The sequence below is a fragment of the Rousettus aegyptiacus genome, unplaced genomic scaffold (genome assembly GCF_014176215.1).
Source record: "Rousettus aegyptiacus isolate mRouAeg1 unplaced genomic scaffold, mRouAeg1.p scaffold_m13_p_1, whole genome shotgun sequence".
In the NCBI taxonomy this organism is placed as follows: domain Eukaryota; kingdom Metazoa; phylum Chordata; class Mammalia; order Chiroptera; family Pteropodidae; genus Rousettus; species Rousettus aegyptiacus.
This window is the reverse complement of record NW_023416284.1, coordinates 15,532,593-15,555,688: the sequence shown is the minus strand read 5'-3', so window position 1 is coordinate 15,555,688 and position 23,096 is coordinate 15,532,593. Positions and strand designations below refer to the sequence as shown.

General features: G+C 36.0%; 1 protein-coding gene across 1 annotated transcript in view; it reads right to left on the bottom strand.

Annotated features, from left to right (window-relative positions):
- MACO1 (macoilin 1) overlaps positions 1-23,096 on the bottom strand; it is a 51,942-nt gene that overhangs the window by 22,227 nt on the left and 6,619 nt on the right. The window contains exons 2-6 of the mRNA XM_016129814.2: positions 15,863-16,004; positions 14,289-14,415; positions 10,551-10,674; positions 8,893-9,071; positions 7,160-7,661 (exon numbers count right to left, since the gene is read on the bottom strand). Coding sequence (XP_015985300.2) covers positions 7,160-7,661; positions 8,893-9,071; positions 10,551-10,674; positions 14,289-14,415; positions 15,863-16,004 — 1,074 coding nt within the window. The remainder of the gene's footprint in view (positions 1-7,159; positions 7,662-8,892; positions 9,072-10,550; positions 10,675-14,288; positions 14,416-15,862; positions 16,005-23,096) is intronic.

Genomic DNA, 23,096 nt, shown 5'->3' with positions numbered 1-23,096 from the left:
ATTTTCTTGTGCAAACAATTCCGAACACACAGCAAAATGTATTCAAATGCAAAAGAGAACTAAAGAATTTGTTCTGTCTCTAGCACCAGAGATGATATATAAGCAGTCAGTACATGTTCTAACCTGGGGGATTTCCTTGGAGTAAAGGTTGAAATAGAAACACATGATCCAAGATCTCTCCAGCTACTACAATACCATGAAGACAAAGAGGATGGCCAGGGCTGTGGGACGGGCAAGGCCCACCAAGAAAGATGAGCAACACCAGGCAACCTGGGATTCCCTCCCAGTTCATGGTTGAGATGTGGCTTGTGCCTGTGCCTAGATTCCTTGGCCCTGAAGCACAATCAACCCACCACTGCCAGAGCGAATGGCCTTTCTAACAACAGTCCCTCAGAGTTTTCTCCCCTTGCCCTTGTAACTTCCAGGAATTCCTGAACCTCCTGTACATCCTTGGGAAAAAGCCCTGACAGAGTACTGAATTTAAAAACTTCCTGGAACATACCAAGGGAAGGGGAGTAGAGTGGAAAGTCTATTTTTCAGAAATAAAATTAACAGCAACCTACCCAAAAACACATAGTCTGACACTGGATGTCTGTCTGGCCCTTGGCCTGGTCTAATGTAATATTTAAGTTTTCTAACTTCAAAAGCCTTTGCGCTACATTGCAACTCAACTCTGAGTTGCACTGTACTTCAATGAAATTAGAAGCCCATCCCCCCTTTCTAATATTTTTCATGTGCAAAGGTAATAGTCGTTCAACAAGCATCATTTGACTATCTTCTCTGCGCCAAGCACTGTGCACTGTGTGGCAGACAGGAGAAAAGGAGGTCCTTGCCCTCGCTAAGTTACATTCTGTTATGGGTATAAGAAGCCTGTGTAAAAATTCAAAACTATATAGAAATAGACAGTGAAGAAAGTAAACATCCCATTTAATCAAATACAAATGACTGGTATATACTACTTCAAATAACTTTATACAAGAAAACAATACCCACACTATATTGTAATGGGTTCATACTATATATTGTCTTGCTACTTCCTCTCTTTTAATAATCAATCTTGGGGATCTTTTCATTACTTTCTTTTAAAATGGGTTTTTACCTTTCAAGAGAATGCTTTGTAACCCTTCCCACTTAAACTACTGTAGGAAGCTTCAGGGCCTTGGGGGAGGCCTGGAATGGTCTATAAAAGGCCGCCTCCCCCTGGGGTACCAGGAAACCTCATAGGCTTTTACCTCCTGAAATGATAGCTGGGTCTTGTTTCTTCCCCACAGTCAGCTCTCAGAGCCTTGGGTTCTATTTTTGCTTTGTGCCTACAATCTTGTGCTCCATGCTCCGCACCCTCTTCTCCGCTTTAACTTGGAACCAGTGAGTTCCTTGCCTCTCGCTGCCCATGGAACTAGGAGCCAGCCCCATCCACTCCTAACCCCCAACCAGTAAGATCCAGGCCAGTATGCAGACAGCTCCCTACAAGGGAAAGGAAAGACAGACAGCTGTAGGAAGACCTGGTGTCTCTGTTCTACTGGTAAGTAGCATTAGCCCTCAATTTTCCTTGATGCTTTGAAATGCTTCTCTAAGTTGGCAAAATATGGGCTTCTTACATTCTCTTCACTTTGCTTTTTTTCAGTTATTCACACCAAATCATACTAAATGCACTAATTATTAAAAATCAGTATCTAAAAGTTGACCCTTTCTTTTCAATGGATGTATAATTTTTGATTGTGTGTAAACACACATCTTCAAATGTGGGGAAATAAAAAACAGGAACTACTGTAAACTGTCAACAGCAAGATCACAGTAAGGAGCCTTATATAAGTCAGAGGTTACACAACGATCTCAAATGCTGGTATATGGAAGATAAGATTAAATTCAGAAGTACCAAACGACTGAACTACAGCTAGTCAAACTGCACTTGGGCAACCTGTGCCACCAACAAGTTCAATCAAAAGGGAAAGCTGGCTCTTTTTAGCTTTTGCTACCTTCATCCCGCTTTCTAAGAGAAACCTAAATCATAAACCTTAAATACAAGGTTTATATGGGCTAGAAAGTGGAATGAAGAGCAATGGCATTTTGTTTATCCACTAGCTTAAACTAGTATCTCAAATATTCTTATGACAGCCTGCTAAAACACAATACTAATCAATACACTCTTTGATGGACAAGAACATTACACAGCCTATTTATAAAATAGGTTGGCATCAATCTATATGCTCCAAAATGTTTTTCTAAGACCCAGATCTGGTAATGTAAGTTAGCTCCTAGGTATGAGTATAAATTAAGACACTCCTTTGTATAAGTGAATGAGTTAAAATTTCTTCAAGTACTTCTCTATCCCTTCTCTCCCCACCCTTCCCCCCCAAGGCAGGGCTACCACTAGCTTCGATATTATAGGAAAAGTCCTGATAAACGTTTTATCTCCCCACCCCCACCCTGCAAGGTATACCTGAAATAACCAAATGAGTTCAGAGGACTCATTTGCTTTCCCCAGATTTCCATTTTCTTGAGAAGAAAAGGCTCTCTCCCATCCCATGGCTTCCAAGTTTACCAGCTGTGACCACACCCCAGGTCCCCAAATCTTCCAAACAGTCAGTGGTGGCCTCTCCTCAAGATAAGTTGATGGTTATATCCCTGGTCTTAAGCCTTTCAGTTTGGGGCTCTGTCAAGCTAAGCCTACCCCAGAAGTATCTCTAAAGAGTAAATTCCAAGCTGGGCGGCTCTAGGCTGTCTGGACTACACTAACTTCTGAGCTAGACTAACAAGAGTTAAATTTTCAGAGACCCCATAAGCTTCCAAGGGAACAAGTGGATGGCCCCCCTCTCTTCAGAGGTAAGTATGCCCTTGTGTTTCTGGCAAGAGCAAGAATTTTAAAAACACTTAGAACAGTACCTCTCTAGAAGAAAGGAAAATAAGTGAATTCTGAAATTCTAAGGATTTCTTCTGCAAATTTGAGCCACTGGAACACAAAATCTAGCTCTGTGGAGCCAATCTTTGAGCTAACTTTAGCTGTATGTGCATTTAACACAAAAACATAAAAACAAAAATGTGAAGCAGAAAACTAAAGGACATTGATAAACTTTAAAGCAGCATGGTATACAGAAAAGAAACTTTAGTTCTGGTCCTGGCACTGCCACTCTAGCTGGGTCACTTGGACTAGCCATTTAATCTTCTAGGGCTTGTTTATTTCACAGATAAAAACAGGGTTGAGGAGGCTGGTCTAGATGTCTCTTAGATTTCTTGCAGTTCCAAACAAAAACACAAACCATCATTCTAAACTCTACAGTTTTGTTAAATGCATTTCTACTAGGCAAACTGGATACTTTTCTTTTATGGCTCTTCACATGAGACATTATTCAACTATGTTAGAGTTGAAATCTTATTACGAATAAGCAGTAAAAAAAAAACAAAACATGAATTTTCTGTCTCGGATACAAAAAAAAAAAAAAAAAGAACGGAAATAACCAAGAAAAGGCTTCTGTTTGACCATTTCTACAAAATATGGATCACTTTACATTTTATACTCAAAAAATTTTAAATTCTCTCCCTTAACCAGGAAAACAAAAACAAGCAACCGTTACTAGGGAGAAACCCCACAGACTCGGGCTGTATTTGAGAGGGAACTCTGTGACACAGGCAAACAAAACTGCCGGCTTTCCTGCTTTCACGCCCAGAAACTGCAGGAAAGAGGCTCAGGCGTCGCACACTGACCTGCTGGATTTAGAACGCCTGCTGAACGATCACGCAGACCTGCCATGGAATATTCCACATCAAGTGAAAATGAGGGTTAGGCTAAGTAGGGAAAATCATTTCAATATAATTTAAATGAAAAAAGCAGAACACAAAAACTACACAAACACTATGGCCACAATAATTTTAGTTGATGAAAAGAGAATAAAATTTTAATAGTACTTTTAGTCACAGTGGTGAGACTATTTTCCTCCTTTCTCTACCTAAATTTTCTATCATTTTTTCACACTTAAAATATTTTTTAAATGGCCATTGAAGAAAAAATTTAAGCAAATCTCATTCTAATTTACATTATTTCCTTCTAACCCATCACTTAGGTAAAAAAAACAAATAAACAAAAAGCCTAATCTTTCTCATTGCTTTTTCTGTTGTCTAGAATTTTTCTCATGTCAGAATTAAAAATATTTTTGACTACTGACATTGTAAGTCTGTTTCTAACTATCTTGAGTAGAGAATTCAGAAATCAAGCTGGCAGAAATCAGGTCATTTCATAAGATATATGTTTCTCAAACCAAAACAATGCTTTGGACTGGCTTTAGCAAGTTCCTAAATTTTTCCTGGGAAGGATCCTGCAAGGCAATACTCATTCCCAAGTTCCCCAACTTCCCCTACATTCTTTAACCTTAGTGATCAGCATACTCTTTCTGTAAAGAGCTAAACAGTAAACACCTTTGGCTTTGTAGGCAACACACAGCTCCCCAACTCTGACACTATCACAAAGGCAGCCACAGACACTTAGTAAATGAATGAATGTGGCTAGGTTCCAATATAACTTTTTATAAAAAAGAGGCAGTGGGCCAGATTTGGCCTGTGCAGTTGTTTGCCAGCCTGTGGTATACAGCACACTAAAGAACATCCATGGAGCTTGGAGGAGCAGAGAAAAGACCTAAAGGACTGTTTGCTCCTTCACAGGGAACAGCCATCAGATTTTATTTCGACAGACACACTAATCTACAAGAATTCTCTTTGAAAGTGATGTACTAATGAATTTCCCCCGCAAAAGTCACTGAATTGGCTCCTCAGATACAGCAGTTCTCAACCGTGATATTGAGACAGACGCAACTGTAGAAATATGTTGCATTTAATTTACTACTAATATAGTAATGGCTTTCGAATGATTTAAAAAATAAAATGTTGAAAAGGGTAGTTCAATCTTCTCCCCATAGCTACCTGGGACCTGTACACAAACCCTGGGTGTGTCTGTAGTAGCAGAGGGCTCGTGTGTAGTGTCAGCCCATTTATGTTCCCATCAGAAGGAACCTGAGACCAGTGAGTTCAGCTCACTCTCCTTGAAGAGAACAAACCCACTCTCTAGCTAAAAACTCAAATATGTCAGGTTTGGATCAGTTACAATCTTATTAATATTTGTCAAAACATACACAAAGTCAAACAAGGAAACTGGAGATGGCCAAAAAGGGCAAGAGGAAGTGTGATAAGGCCTCCTACAGCCAAGCTGGGTAATCTGCTCAGATAGTTTTCTTTTTATAAACTTTCATTGTTGTTCATTATAGAAAAATTTAAAAATCCATGAAAGTGAAAAGAAAAAAATAAAGGCCCAATACTACCATGGGGAAATAACTATTATTATTATTTTGGCTCCTTTCCCTTCAAATCCTTTTTCTGTATATTAAAAAAAAAAATGTTTTTAATAAAATTGCTTTCTACTTTTTTTATAAAATGTCATGTCATGAGCACTTCCATATATTGTTTAATATGGCTCAAAGTATGACTTTGTAAGGTCTGAATTAAAAGTCCATCAAATAGATGAGCCATAATTTATTTAATCCCCATTGTCAGATATTTAAATCATCCTCTTATTTATTTTTTTTACATTACATTCGAAGTTGAGAATAATCCCATGGAAGTTTCTAAAACTATTTAAACAGAATATTTTCTGTTTATGTATTTGATAGCAAGTATTCCTTAAAACACAGTACTACTCTGGGACCCTTGAGATCAGGCACATCGTGAGTGACCACAAGAAGAGGTGTGGAGCCCTAGGAGCAGGCATGGGTGCACTGGACCTACATACTGGAAAACTGGCCATCTGAGTGAGTCCTTGAACTTCTTTACTAAGGTAGGTCAGGCAGGAGAGGCAATCAGCACTCCAACTGGGGCCCAAGTGAGATGGTGTCTCAAGACTGAGCCTTGACTACTCTCTCTGCAACACCCAGCAGAGGGAAACTGTTTGGACCTGACTGCTATTATTAAAATTGTGTAGGAGAAATGGTATAAAAAAGCTTGTGGCAGATGTTTCATTTATAACATATAGTAAATTTGTGAGATATTCCCTTTGATACGGAAGGTCAACTAATTGCTCTTTCTTCCACAGGCACTTAGAAGACAGATCTCTGTGGAGTGTTTTCTCTGCAGGGCACAAGAGGCAGAATGTCATAACAAACAGTTGCAGATGCCAGCCTGGCATCAGTAAAAGCATGTTCGCTTCCAAAAGTGGCTGGCGCTATAAAACCTCAAGGGTCTTTAGCAATAGAACACAAATATATTTTCCTTAATCCCGCTACCAATCAAAAAACAAAAATGAATTAATAGTCTTGATTATGTAATTTAAACTCTGGAAACCTTACCTCCTAGAATAAACTGTCTGCTCTTAAGCAAGCCAAAGGATGAGGAATTTAAGATAACTTTGTGGAAGGAGGGAGTTACAATTTCTCTCTCTCATTTTATATAAATATATACTTATGCTCCAGTTCTGATTCCAATTTCTAAATTGAAAGATATGATGTAAACGGAGCATGGATATTTTATAAAATACATAAAATATACAAAATAACGGCAAAATTTTAAATCTGAGCCAATCCAGGTAATACAATAAGGTCATTCTTTTAATTAAAGACGGGAAAAGGAATATTTCTGATTAAAGTCATTTCTAACTTTGTATTTACCTATAAAATATTTAGAAAGAGATGACTTTGCAAACCTGATTTTCCCAGAGTTATGTGGAGATAATGCACACTTAAGTGGGAAAACAACGACGGGCACAAGGGGGTAAAGGAGGACTTCTTCCACCAGCCCCTTCTGTACCTGTCTGACGGAGATTTGCATAAACAGGGCACGAACTCTTCTTTTTCTGTCTATGCCACAAGCACTTTGGGTATGCAAAGAGGAAAGGAGAAGAACTAAAGATATGCTTCTCAATACCACTGAAAAAAATCAAGTTACATGTAAATTTGTCAAATGTGGAAAAGTAATCACTGTCACCTCTTACCCAGAACACTGTGAAGAGCTGGAGTCAGTGCTTCGGGCGCTGGGTGGCCAACAAACCCATGTGAAACACACACTAAAATGTCGAGTGCCAGAGCGTTAACAGTCACAATGTCTGATCATAAACAATGTGCTTTTCAAGACCTAACTCAAGGTAACTGGAAAGTGTCGGTAAGGACACAGCAGGCACACTTACCTCACCAGAGCATCTGGTTTGCTTAGCTGGTTATTAGGAATACAGTTTTCCATTAAGTCCTTGTGTGTACTTGGGCTCTTGCTGGTGCATTTCTGCTTCTTCTCATTTTTACTAGATGAGGAAGGAATGCTTCCATTTGTGGCGCTGTGACTTCGAGGTGAGGAGTTCACAACTCCACTGGCATTTTTGTAATTTTTTGAGGAAGCAGTGCATGAGTCCTCTTTCAAGAGATTTTCTGTACTTCCCACAAGATCATTATTTAATCTTTTACTGTTGATATGGTTTTCCATATACTCAATTTCTTGTATTTTAGAGTCTACAGGTTGTAGAATGTTGTTGTTATTTATTCCAAGGTTATGTTTTTTGGCATCCTTGTCCTTTTCTTTCCCTTTTTCTCGGTATTCTATCTCTGGCAAAGTTGTGGAGAGTTTTTTGTTGGCTGGGATACCTCCGTTGTGATGTATAAGGATCGAGGAATCCATATCAGGTAATCCTTTGGCTGCTACAATACCAAAAACAAGCCAACAGACAAAAACCCACACTGGAATATTTAGTTGTATAAAAACACAGAATAGACTGATTCAACAAACTGCATTATTTATGCTTAGAAACTCACAACATTAATCTGCAAACTCATGTAGAAGCAGTAACTACATGCTAACTTCAAGAAGCAAATCCAAATAAATTTGAGAAGCTAAACTTTTAGAAAATCACCATCATTTATAAACACCAAGCCATTAATGTTTTTGCCTTGAAAATAAGATGAGGATTTTATAATTAAGTCACATTTCATTAATCGGTCAAACCAAACTTGTCTATCGCTGGGGTGAGAGGACACAGGCAAATCATACCCTTAAGAGGCCATTTTTCAAAAGGGCTTGGATTAAACAAACTGTTAATAGCCTTACTGAAAGGAATGATATTAAATGAAACAAAAGAGTAAGTGTGATATTTGGATATAGGGCATCTATATTTTTTCTTGACTCTAGTGCCGAGGTAATAAGAAGTTTGTATCTTTTATTAGGTCATTTGTAAAAAACTTTCTGTTTCAGGTCTACACATTCCAATTTGTCAAAGTCTACTTCAAGAGATGTTTTTATATCACAACATAAAATAAGATTTTGGATATATCTACTAAAAATATGACCCCAAACTTCCAACTCTCAAACCAAAAAAACTGGTACTGTTGCCAATTCATCTACTGAATTGGTGGTATGTTCATTATAGAGGTCCTACTGGAAAATGTTCAATGTAAGAACCACAATGTATTATATATAGAACTATTTTAAATGGGACCTATCCATCTTTGCTCTATTCAGAAAAATTATGACTTATAAAACAAAATTCAGTTTGCCTACATCTCTATTTTGTTTATACTCTAGTTCTTGGCAATTACAAACTCACACAGTTTTTACATACTATTTTGCTACTGAGAATCAATATTAAAAATAAATATTAAAATGAGCTATAATAATAAAATATATAAAATAATAAAATAAAATAAACATATTTACTTATTTAAAGGCACCATCTTCAGACACTAGGTAGAAAATATCATCCATACTCTGTATTTCATGACCAAACAAAGCAATGGCTCTAAAGAGGAATACTGGAAAACAGGAAATCCTTGGTAATCTTCCAGAGTCCTAGCGACTTTTCAAAAAAAAAAAAAAAATCTACTGATATAATAATGACTGACCTATTAAGCCAACAGCTTTAGAATAAAGACCTACCTTCTTCAGACTCTTTGTCTGGCTTCTGTAGCATCTGTTGCTCTGGAGGGAGGGCTTGTTGAAGAAGCTGCATGTAAAATTCATTCTCTTTTTGCACTTCCTTTTGCTTCCTTAACCTCATTTTGTAGCTTACGTAACTCTTGAAGCCAAAGCCCAAAGTCACCACAGGGTACCCAATACTAGAAAAGAAGTCAATCCAGCCAGTGATTGCAAATTAAAAACAAAAAAATACATGCATCAAGCACATAGGGACACCTATGACTGAAATTAAGATGATGATAGTTGAGCATTCGATAAACACATAAATAAATGTGCTGTCTGCTGTGGAAATCAGAGGCGGTTGGCACGTAGAACAAACCCCCAGGGAACAGCAAGACTGCTAGAGCATAAGAGGCTGACCATTGGACTTTGGTATTCTTCAAACTAACTCAAGATGTTACCACAGTGACAGTTAGATACAGTGGCTAATGTTGCTGATTAACATTGAACTGTATTGTGCATTAGACCTTGGGCATCTGCATGCTTTTAAGAACTAGAGATTTTATAGGTGGTCATAAAAGTAAACATTTTAATGTTAAAAAATCAAAAGGACATCATTTGATTTTTAATGCTAGAAGACTGGGTCAAATTCAGGTGACTACTTTAATCTTCCTGCTGCCTGAGGGGTACTAACACCAGCTATTCCTGGAAAATTAGTTATAAATACTCTGTCATACATAAATTCAAGAATTATTTAAATAAGTATCTGATATTATCAGTGCCAACATTTGGTTTGTGGCACCAAATTAAACCAGCTGTACATACAACTCAAATTTCTGGGATAAAAAGTTGACATATTTTCATTCAACTCATCAGTCTGTTTTCAAAACTCTGAAACACTGTCAAAACACATATCAAACTTTGCTAATATTAAAACTTATCAATTATAATTACGCTAACAGTGATCTCACTACAAACTTAAGTGACCAGTTTTACTGACTAGGTTTATTTAATTCACTTATTTGTGAAAAAGACTAAAAATGTTGGAAACTATTTTTCAGTTGATTCCTGTTTGTTTCCTGACATAGTATTAGAAAAAGTTAGTGTGTTTGAAAGAAACATTCAGTAAGTGGTGATTTCCACAATAGGTATACCTAAGAATCTAGTTCATTAAAAAAAAAGTTTCATGGTTAAGGTTAAATTAATAAAATACCTTAATATTCATTTATATTTTTTAAAAAATAATATTCCTTTAAAAAGTATTAATAATATTGTCTTGCTTTTGTAAATTGGCTAAGGAAATTATAAGTTCATTTAAGCTTTATGAAATAGCTGTATATTTTATCAAGACTTTTTGGAATATGATTATAATAAAAATAGATAACATTTATCAGACACCCATGCGCTTGTTATTATATATATTACTTCATCTTTCCCAACATACAGGTAAGAGAACTAAGGCTTAGAGAGAGTGACATGTCCACAGCAACAAAGCTGTTAGGGGACAGAGTTGGGATTCTAATACCTACCTGCCTGAACAGAGACCTCTTTGCTCTTTACCACCATGTTATGTTGTCTTCTGGGTTTGTGTAAAATCTCTAAGAAAATTTTTACAACTGAACTTACCACTTACATTAAAAAACATTGAATTATAGATTAAGAATATACATAATACTCACCAGTGAGCAGCAAATGGACGACAAAGGTCTACATGAAAATTTTTGAGATCTTTAAATCTAATTGCTGCTTCAATATAAACAAAGAGTATCCAGAGGGACACTGTGGGCAAACACACTCCCCTTTCTGTGGGAAAGCAGCAGAGAGACAAGCATCAATGATCCATTAACAGAACAGACGGGTTGTTTGGGAGACTGGTTCAACTACAGTAACTTTCCTTAAGACTTTCAGGACAATTACAAGGCAATCTGATCCAAACTGAAAGCTTTTATATAACAAAAGATGCTATAGAATCATAGATATAAAAGATAAACATTATGGCAGAAAATATTTACGATACATATAAAACAAAGAAGCTATAGTCCTGGCATACAAAGAGCTCCTATAAATCAATAGAAAGGCAACTGAATGCAAGTCATAAAAGAAAAAATATAGGCAACTAAAAACATACAAAAAGATGTTCAACTTCACTACTGATTATAGATACAAATTTTAAAAATGAGATTCTATTTTTTTTTAAACCTATCACATTGGCAAAAATTTAAAAGAAAAGGAATAGTATAGGGAGGGTATGGGAAAAGTTTCAGTCTCACATTTGGCAGTGATAATAAACTGAGGCAACCTTTTTAGAAGGCAATGTGGTAATATAATTAAATTTAAAATACTTGTACCTTTGACCTAGAAATTCCAATTCCAGAAATCTACCTTATGAAAATACAAAAGAGCCCTAGGATAAATATATAAGAATATTCACTGAATTATTATTATTATTTGCAATAGTAAAAACATAGAATTAATTTTGGTAAATTATATAAAACATGATGCAGTTTTCAAAAGAATGAAGTTCTACACTAACGTGAAATGATATGTAAAAAAATAAGTTCTTAAGAATAAGTTACATCACAAAGAAATGTTTTTGACATTACTGTCCGAAAAATTCATTTTCTTAACTACAAGTCCATATTCCTTTTATAATTAAAAACAATTTTCAAGGGAGAAAAAAGCAACTTGCAACAAATAAATAAATAAAATGCAAATGATGGGATAATTTTCATTGGTTTTATAATCAAAATCTGCAAGTTAGGTCTATCTTTGTCAGAACATAACTAAAAGTGGGGTATTTTATAAAGATGGACTACACAGGCACAAGGGCCAGTAACTGTGAAAAGAGCTCCTTTGAAACTGTGTAAGGCAAGCAAGTTACAGAAGAGAGGACAGGAGGGAAAAATCAGTGACTAAAGGATTTTTTTGCTAAGGATCTTCGGGATAAAACAAAAGAAAAATCAGAGCATCTTAGGAAGATTATTTAGTTCCATTTCCTCATTTTATTGAAGATTAAAGTGAGGCCCAGAGTTATGCAAATTGGGTCCAAGTTTACAGAGATAATACTGAGTCTACTTCTAGAGAGAACCTAAGTCCCCCTAGACCTAGACCTTAAAGAAGGAAAATACTCTAAGCTCTGTGAAGGCAGAGCTAATGACCTCAATTATTCTTACAAGTTTATCAGACAGAAAAAAGGGGTATTTTCACACGATGAAGAAAGACACACAGCAACCTTTGGGATACTGCATCTTCAAATTCATTTTAAAATGCGTTTCCAAAAATTTGTATTCTCTACTCCCTATATTAATTTCTAAAGTTATTATAAACATAATAAGCACATTACAGAATAGAAACATGTGAACAAAATACCTGTTATTTCTAAACTTATCAAATAATAAAACCATGTTGAAAATATTTTTTAAATGTAATAGTCATACTGCACATACAGTATGTAGCCTATGAGTAGTTTTTTCCCCCTCTTAACATCAAGTTAAAAAAGTTTATGATATAATATTGTCGCTCTTTTGTGACAATATTTAATTTCATCAATCATTCCTAATATTCTTAAGGAAGAATTTTAAATTTTAACAACTGCAAGAAAAACTAATCCCAAGTTATATAAACTGCACTCATATTTGTTGGGCCCAGTAAGAACACAAAGTTTGTTTTGTTTGTTTGCACGCTAATCATTCCAAATTAAAACATACTTTACAGCTTAGCTATTGCAACAAATATTTCTGAACCTAGAGCTAAAGAGAGATCAGTATCATTTATGACATTAGCTTCACTGCTGTCCTGAACTCGTCACCCTCTGAACTCGTTCCCAATAGGTTCTATTAATAGTCCTATGAGTAGTTTTTTCACAACTACTAAGACATTATTAAAGTAATTTAGGGAATCATTCCAGTTCATCAGAGTCAAAGATTTTCTGAGCTGGAAATCTCCCTTAAACATTACCTAGATTACTCCATTTTCATATGACAAAGAAGAAACTGAGACCTAGAGTGACAAGTGTAAATGGCAACTCACTCAAAACCGAAACCCTAAACAAGGAAATCAAGTAAAAATTAGTATGTAGAAAAATCACTTTAACTAGAGGAAAGCAGACTAAGGAACCGTCATGCCAGCTTATAAGTGAAGAAAGATATGACAGCGTGCTAAAGATGGAGAAAACCATGCTCATAGTGAATACTTTAAACAATAGAGCTGAATTGTGTTTTCCACTTGGGCCGGTGTCATCTTCTTAGCATCTCTGAGAGGATGAATGTTGCTCCAGAGAGTGTTTATTAGCTGGTGCTCCCTCAGGGTCAAGATCCTATAGGCTGTAGCTGGACTTAAGAATTAGGTTTCAAGCATCTTTGCAGACAAGTTTAAAGATCTGAGAGCCATCCTCAGAGCCCCATGCACCCCACACCCAAGTTTTCACAATGGACCTGAGCTGTCAAAACATCTCATTTCACCTTAGTTTGAAATAGAAGTATAGCTCTAAGAAGAAGAGTAGGCTGTGGAGTTCCACTCAAGCCAGGACATAGCTGCAACAGTAGAGTTTGGTTAAGAGAACCACTAGGAACTAGGGAGATCAGAATGGTGACGTACTCAAAATAACATAGGAGGAGGAGTGGATAAAACCAGAGGTGTCTCGCCTACAGAAAAGAAAACCTGAGAGGATATGACAGTGTTTTTAACTCTAAAGTAATGTTAATGTAGGTGGGAGGTCACACTCATTCAGTGTGGTTCTAATGCAGAAGGGTCCAACGTTTGGCCTCCAGGCCTCCTGAAATTTTATGGAAAAGTTTTGTACATTCCCATATATTTTTGTGGGGAAAGCCTCTTTACAGCCTCTAAGAGATCAGCAAGCCCCCCAAAAATCCAGACCTGGTGGGTCAAAAGTGAAAGGAGGAAAATTCAGGCTGTGAGAAAGAACTTTCTAATACAGCTGCCCAAAAGCAACAGTAGTAAGTTCCTCGTCACTGTAGGTTTTCAGTCAGAGATTAAACCACCATGTGCCAGGGATGCTGTGGGGATTCTTGTACCAAATAAGGCTTCAACTAAATGACCTCTGACTTCCTTTCAATGCTGAAACTCCAAGAACATTTTTCCTATTTGGAACATGGTTGTCTTCAAGACTCCCTAAATAGAAATTACTTCAATGTTTTTAAAAAATTGGATATCTTCACGATGAGAGTGGTAACTAAAATGTCTACAATTGAGAAATTATATCATAAAGGCTTAAACTTTTGATTCAATAATGAAAAAAAGATTAAAAAATATTTTAAAGGTATATTATAATCTACTAGGAAAAGGCAACTTTAAAATGTCCACATTAAACTCAACTCTAAATAATTTATTCAAAGAAATCACATTAAAAAAGTTTGAATCTAAGATTTCTACACATCTAGGAAACCATTAAGACTTACCTGTGTGCCATACGTACTGAACCCATACGTATGTGCTAGCAGCAAAAAAAAGCCATTGTATGGGGATGAACAGCAGGCATATTATATTTGATGTGAATGCTACACAAACAAAAAACACTGAGAAGGCCTAAAGGGAAAAACGAAACAAAATAAAAAACACATCTTAGAGCCTGCTATTTTCAAATAGAGATTATTAAAAGCATGTTGGACAAAAATCTCTGAAACTGCCATGTAATAATAACCACAGAGCAAATTACAATAGAAAATTTTAAACATTTAGAATCAACTATATAAGTAGTGATTAATTTAACAATAAAAGAGTAATTCTATTTATGCTCTCAAATCATGAAGAACTAGACCAGAACAAATTAAGGTTGGTTCACAATGAGTTCACTTGGACTCCACAGGTAGGTTAGCTAAAAGAACTAGATTTTAACACAGAAAAGGCTCCGCTCTCATCATAATACATTTCTACAGAGCCTAATTCTTAATAAAGGGTAGGCTACTGAAGCACAGATGAATCGTAATAGTAATAAGAATTATGCTGATGTTAATAATTTTAATAATGCGGTCTTCCTTTGCCTATTACTAATAAGACATGACGTCAAACCATCTTTTCAAGGCATGGATTTGCTCTAACCAAAGCACCAGGCCCAGGTAAAAGAGTTACGGATTTAAGATGTGGCTAAGGCACACAACAGAACTTTAAGTTGACCAAGGGAACAAGTCCAGGTTTGTGTCCTTGCTCAAACCCAGCAGTTCTCATTACATGGTCTAGGGATCCCTGGCAGGTCTCTGAGATCCTTTTAGTGGGTCTTCCAGGTCAAAACTATTTTCATAATAACACTAAGATGTTATCTGCCTTTTCCATACACATCCACTCAGGATTATGGTGGCATTTCCTGAAGATACATGATATGTGATATCGCAAAACTCTGAGTTCAGAAGCAGATATGAAAATCCAGCTGTCTTCCATTAAGCCACACATTATATAAATTTCCAAAACTGTAGTCAATTTTCTAAATTCTTTGTTTTGCAAAACAGTTATTTTTCATTAAAATATGTAATTTGTATTAACAGGTAATGAATTTGTTAGTGTTATTTTTAAATGAATTAATAAAGACACTTTTAAATTTCTAATATAGTAAATATGGATACATGTAACCCGCATAAATAAAAGCTCTTTGGAGTCCTCAATAATTTTTAAGAGTGTAAAAGGGTTCTGAGAACAAAAAGTTTGGAAACCACTGCTCTAACTCTAACCCAATCACTAACATAGTGATACTTTAGAAATACTTCATAGTAGAACTAAGCGGTTATTCCCTTCACTACTCTCCCTCCCTCCCCTTCTTTTCACTGGAATGATTAAGAAGGAGTATGATTTGATCAGTGGATTTAGACAAAATAGCCCTGGAAGCCCAGTTTCAGTCCATAGGCCCTAGTGAGCTCAATACGGTTACCTAAGTATTGCTAATAAAATCTATTTTAAATTATTTCATTATCAGTTATTGAAAATTTTCTTTAAAGGGTTATTAAATTCATTATACTTGAAAAGCATGTATTAATAAACCTACCAGTCCCTGGTATCTGAAGGAATCATAGACGCTTCTGATGAAAAGCCAAAATGGCCACAGGTATTCAAATCTGAACTCCAGGACAAAATCTGCCAAGAGGACAAGTGCCCACACCACCAGAAATTTCAGGTATAAAAATGTACTGCAAAATATGAAAATAAAAAATTAATTCAAGATCATTTGTGAAGAACTAGAAAGAGAAAAATGCACTGTTTTGTTTAAAAGAAATAAAAATTATATTCACTACATCACAAAAACAATGGAGATAAAGGACAGAGGAGCACGACCGTGGCCCACCAAAATGGTAAAGCTCTGGTGTCCATTCTGAGACCCGCCACTATCAGAATAAGATGATGACCAAAGATGCTTAATTCCATTTAACATGAGGAAAAAAGTTAAATCATACCACTATTTAAAAACGTGCTACGTGTCTGACTTCAAAATACTGCAACACTCTCAAAATTATAGCTTTCAAGATGTTCTTCATTAGAAGAAAATGTCAGTTGAAAGGCTTCAAATTTACCGTTTCCCCATCCCTCTACATCTGTTTAAAGTCTCTGAAATGCCTGATGCACATTCTTACATGCTTGAAGAATTCTTTTTTCCCCACTCTCCTCCTGTCTGTGTAGTATTCATCTGCATTAACCAAATAAAAAACAAATGAGTTCCTAAAATAGAAACTAACTTAGGAAGCAGATGCCAATCACTACTAAGGGTTATGAGGGCACAAAAATGTACATAAAGAAGAAGCCCTAGAGCATGCCAGCCTTGCTCTGGCCGAGATGCAAATATGTTCTCCCAATTCCCTCTGGATTTATGTTTAATAGAAGCACACTTTGACAAGCCAGTCACAACAAATATCTAACCACCACAGTAGCTCAAGACAAGGAAAAAAGGGTATGGATTTAAAAAATATATATATTTTTTATGTAATCTAAAAGCCCATTCTTCTAGTTTATTAACTAAATAATAGATAATAGAAGCCTTCAGATTCTACCTAGTAATAAGCCCCTAATTTATGTCCTTAACCTGATCAATTCTGGAGCAGGTTGTTTGTTTGTTTGTTTGTTTACATTTTCTAAGATACACAGGTTGGAGATACCTAAAATTCATTTTGACTTGGGCTACAGCTTTGCATGGTGTTTTGCAATACAAATATTCCAATACTGATGTGATTCAATTAGCTGTTTGAATATACACTAGCAACAACAAAATCGAGACCTCTAATAAATAATTTTGAAATAAAATAGGGTACAAAAAGACATATACTTGTGGGGGAAACAACAAAGGCAGGAGATCCAACATTGAGGATTCTTCCTGTGCCCTCTGAAGTCACAGAGGTAAAAGATGTCAAGGACAGACACATATGACCCTCGATGATACAATATCATAATGATATACATAATTTGCAACTATGGTCAATTTCTAACACTAATTGTTGGTAGAACTCTTTGGACTTGATAATAAGTTTCGATTAAGAGGTTTGCTGTAGAATTGAGAAACCCAAGGCAAACCAGAAGAACACAGGTTTGAATCCTAAATTCTACCTTTTAGTTTCATTTCACTAGTCCTATGAGCCAGATGAAGATGGGGCCCTCATTCTCATTTATTAAATGCCATCACTGGTCCATTGGAAAGCAAGGCATATTTTATTATAAAGAACTGAGTCATGCGAGCATTCAGGAACACAAATCTAGTTTGCGACTAGATTTACAAGCTACTTGGCTTTAAAACTGAAAGGTCTTCTTTCTGTTTCTAGAATTGTTTCTAGGTTTTAAAGAAGAGATAGCAGCCCCCTGTCCATGTTTCTAAGGCATTTAAGAAATAGCATGGAAATGTATTTACTTCTCTGATGAATCTTTTTTCCCATGGAGCTGCCTCTGGAATATATATGAATGAGACGTGGTGGGTACCTCATTATGTCTAGTCATTACCATTCCCCAAGGAGAGAAAGGATAGTACTACCAACTGCTCTCTGCCTCAAATGCTCCCAAGGCATGACAGGATCCCAGTCTAGCTGGCAACACTCTGTTTCACTATTTAGACAGCATTATCCACAGAACGGCAGCCTGTTGAATATTTTTTAATAAGTCGATCATTTAAACCTAAGGCAATACAAAAACGACCGTCTTTGACATAGTGATTGCTCTTGAATTCTGTAACTTCAAGAGTATTCCCTTTTACATATTTCATTTCTTTTCAAACAACTACTCTCGTACCTTTGATGTTCCTTGACACACAGTTCTGAGTCACAGTTTAGAAGTACAGATATCTAACGAAACTTGATCTTTCACAAACATATGCCATACCCTCAGCTTTCCTCAGTCTCCCTCTTTAGGTGGGCCTGCGTCTAAAAAAAAAAAAAATCAAGAGGCAATCTAATTAACAAAGTTGATTCTACTCTAGGCTAGTCTTAAATTCTATTGATCTTGTCTTATTGGGTTTACAAAAGTTTAGACAGTTGCCTGAGTCAGGATTCTCTTAGCCTTCTTTATCAGTAAATTATGCCTATCCTTCTCTTAGGTACATGTGCAAAAGGTAAAAGACAAGTAACCTAAAATAACTGCTCATAACTGTAGACACCCTAGTTCCTTTCCTTCCATGTTCTGAAGGTCGTAAGATTTTGCCAAATTCAAAGAAATGACTTCTAACAGGGGAGAAAAGCAGACAGGGTTTTAAGCCATTATAACATTCCAAAACATTTCTCTTAAACCATGAAGAAAATACGATTCGATAAAAAATATTTTTATACATACAGTTCACAATATGACTTATGTCTACTTCATGTAACTGTAATTCTCTGATCCAAATAAATTTACTAAGAACTATAAAACATCTTACTTAAACAAAAACTTAAAAGCATAACTGCAACTGAAAGATATTTTCCATAATATATTAAAACAAAGACAGACCAACAATGTCTTTTGACCATCTATTCTGGGTGCCAGTGAAATAAAAAAGAGACATGCTCAATTATTAGGCTTAATAGTGGTATTCATTCAAAGTGGATATTAGCTACAAGATTCCTTTTTCCACCCCCATTCTATTCCTGCCTTTGCCATTTACTATCTATCTCTTTTTACCTGAATCTATTTAGCAGTACCCTCCCTCTATGGATTAATCGCCTATGATTAATGAAAAGTACTGAACATTCTTCTTTTTCCAAGTAGAGTGCACTTTCCCTCTAGGACCTCTAGCTGCTTGTCACTTAGCCCATTTTCTGGGGACCACATAATTACCATGGGGTGGCCATCAATCCTCAGTACCTGACCTTTTCCTTAGGCAGACTAATGTCCATTTAGTTTACTTGGTCCTCATCACAGAAATGACTCTGTGGAACATTTCACTGGCTGTGCCAGTGGTCATCTATCTCAAACCCTAGCTTTCCTGTCCTCTCTATAATGGTAATTGTGAATTGCTTTTATCTTTCAGCATGTAGCATGATACTTCTTGCACCAAACTGCTTTGTTTTCTCTGTTATCAAACACCTCTCCCTATTGGACATCACCTCTAGAATATTTATCCAGCCTCTTGTCCGGCTGGTATTCCTTCTTAAGTCTTGTTATGTGTCATTAGAGTTTTGTTACTCGAAGTGTGGTCCGTGGACCAATATCATCGGCATCATGTATGAGCTTTTTAGAAAAGCAGTAAGCATTTCAGGGCCCACCCGGGCCTATTTAATCTAAGTCTGCATTTTAATCGGATTCCTAGGCCATTTGTGTACATGTTAAAATCTGAGAAGTACTGGTCTATAATAGAAACCTCATTGTCATGGAATTTCCAATGAATTCCACAATGTCTCAGAAAGAAGATAATGATCTATTCTGGTAATCAGTACTTATCTCCAAACTGTTAGTTGTCTTTCCTTCAATTGGGATCATTCGAATTGTTCTGGGTTAATTCTTACATTTTTCTACATTTCTTTCTGAGTCAGGGACAAGATCCCTACACCTCAGCATTATTTAAACTAAATGAGGCCCATTTCCATAACTACTCATCTTTCAGCGCGCAGCATGAACATCACTTCCTCAAAAAAACCCTCCCTAGCCCCAAAGCAAAGACAGGACTCCACTGTATGCTTACAAAGCATCCTGTGCCATAAAAATATTTAGTCAAAATTATAATTAAATAATATTCTGTATAATTAACTGCTTAAATGTGAAGTTCACAAGAACAAAAGAGCTCCCCATTTTGTTCCCTGTTTCATCCTCAGTGCCAAGCACAGCACCTTGCACACCGCGGGAGCCTAACAAATATTTGCTGAAAGAATGACCTGCAATGCACGAGAGTGTTTAGGACCAACGGGAGGGCTTTTGCCAAAGTACACACTTACAATGAAGGTAGAAGGAGAGATGGTGGTGCTCAGGTGACTGGGAAGGGTATGTGAACAAAGCAACATCAACAAAGATAACAAATACAGATTCTGCCTAAAGGATTACCAAACACCTCCCAATCTTGGCTGTTCTTGTTAGGAAAATGAACCAAATCAGCCTTTGCCCTGGGTGCCAGACTATCACTCCATTTGGCCTACCTGCCACTAGCTCTGTTTACAGTAGGGGTTCTCAAAGTGTCTTCTAGTAAGTCTGACAGTAAAGAAATCTGCAAAAATGTAAAACTACATGACTCTTCTCATGGATTTCTTGTTACTTTAAAATGAACAAGAAATCATTTAAAATTTTTGTCTTAATTTCTGATACAGGAAATATTGATAGACATAACCCATATAAACCAAAGCTCTGTGGGATTCTAATTCATTTTAAGAGTGTAAAGAGGTCCCAAGATAAAAAAAAAAAATTTTTTAAATTGAGAAACGGTGGACTACAGAAAGTTGTGCATGAGACTCATGATAAAATGAGCTAGAACAAGTGCTGCAGTCTGCAACCCCATCCTTGCGTAAAATCCAGAAAAAGGGAGTAGGCCAAGAAGACCTAAGCCATTCCATATTTCTGTTTTCTATGCTAGGCCTCCTGCAGACTGTGAAGAGAACCCTTCTAGAGTCAATTACACACACAGACACACACAAACTTATACGTATATACACATACGTAGCCACTGCAACGACAAATTTAACAGTATGAAATATGCCCAATCGAAAAAAAAGAAAAAAGAAAAAAACCTAGAATGGAGATCACTAAAAAAAAAGATTTTAAGAACTGTGTGGTATAGTGTTTTTATAAAGGACTATGTAGATATCAAGGACAAGTACTGTACCCTAATGCAGCTGGAGAGTTTGGAGTTTTAGAATTTCTGCTTCAAAAACACTTTCAACGGTGTGGACTCTCTATAGAGTTTGGGATGGTGAGAGGTTAAGAAGCACATTAAGAGAAAGAAAACAACCCACAGGCCCAAAAATAACTGTGTTAATATTGTATAAACATGAGAAATTCATAAACAAATCAAGTATTATGCTTTGTACCTTCAATAATAATATCTACCTAATCACACCTTACATTTATATCACACATGTAACTTTTCCAAATGCTTTCGTATTAATTATCTCGTTTTAGCCTTACAACTGTGAAAGAGGCAGGGTAGTTATTACCATTTTATAGGAAAGAAACCTGAGGAACAGGGAACTAACAGGCTGCAGGGCACTGCTGGAAGAGCACAAAAACGGGAGCTAGGAGACTGCAGAGAACAGAGTGCATTCTGTGTGGATGCTGTGTTGCTGCTTAAAAAAAAAAAAAAAATTAATTTCTATGTAAAGGAATACACAAGAGATTAAGTGAGGAGAAAAGCCAAAAACTTTTATGTAAAATAGAATCCTAGTTTTGTTAAGAAAGGGATATACACATTTACTTGTATATAAAAAAAAAAAAAAGAGAGAGAGAGAACTATACTTAATAAATGATATAACAGAGCAGGAATCCATCCCAGGGCAGGAATACTAAGGATTTTGACATGATACATATACAGTGTCATATTGCTTTAACTTTTTTATAGCAAGTATGTGTTACTTTTAATTTTTTATTCATTTTGAAATCATTTTAGACTTAAAGAAAAGTTGCACGAATAGCACAAAGAATTCCCTTACATCTTTCACCCAGATTTCACAAATGCTAAAAACATTTCATTGAGTTTCTGTTATTATTCTCTCGCTATATATGTATACATATCATTTTTTTCCAAAACATTTGAATATAATTTGCAGACATAATGCCCCTTTACTCCTAAATTTCTTAAAAACAAGGATAGTCCCTTATATAACCATAGCACAATTATCAGAATCAGGAAATTAGCAGCGATATAGTACTATTATGTGATCTATAGACCTAATTCAAATATCAGTAATTATCTCACTAATGTCCTTGACAGCAACAGACAGACAGATAGGCAGACAAATGAATAGAAAGACCAACAGACAGAAAAACAGATCAATCAATCAATCCTGGTCCAGGTTCATATCTTGCATTGTCGTCATGTCTATACTGATTTTTTTAAATAGAGATTCTCATTTTGAGAAGGAAAAAGGTTAATGGCCTTGCACAAGACACTCTTGGTAACTGCTCCTTCACCTGAAAAATGAAGATGATAACATTTTCCATAAAGAGAGTCTGAGAGAATCATGAGTTATTACATACAAACACCATTCAGAAAGGATAAAGTTGAATAATACAGTAAAATAAAAATAGGCCAGATTCTGGGGTTAGATATATATGGGTCTCTATCAAGTAACTTAACCTCCAGCAACCTTAGTTTTCTCACTGTGAAACCAAAGCTAATACCCTTAAATACCCTTACTGAAACTAAATAAGAGAATGAAGATAAAAATGTAATAGCAATAGTAGTAATAACAAATAACTTTTTAAGCAATTCTTCCATGTCAGGCACTGTGCTAAGTTATCTCAGTTAATCTTATAATAATCCTATAAAATAGGTGATATAATTTATTTTACGGATGAGCAAACTAAGGGTTAAAGTAGGTAAATGACCTGTTCAAGATCATACAACTAGTGTCAAGGACATTATTCGTACCCAAATTTACATGACTTTAGAGCGTACGTGCTTCTCCATCACACTGGACTTCTGTCATCTCACATCAGGTGCTCAATAAATATTATTTTCCTTCTTTATATCTCTTCATTCACACATATTCGTTATATAATTCTTTAATTTTCCAAGAGAACCAAGTTTTTAAAAAATGAGATATAATTTATGAAAGGATAAACCCTCAGTATTTTAACTCATGAAGTATGATTTTGTAAACAATTTGTAAAAACACTATGAAGTGTTG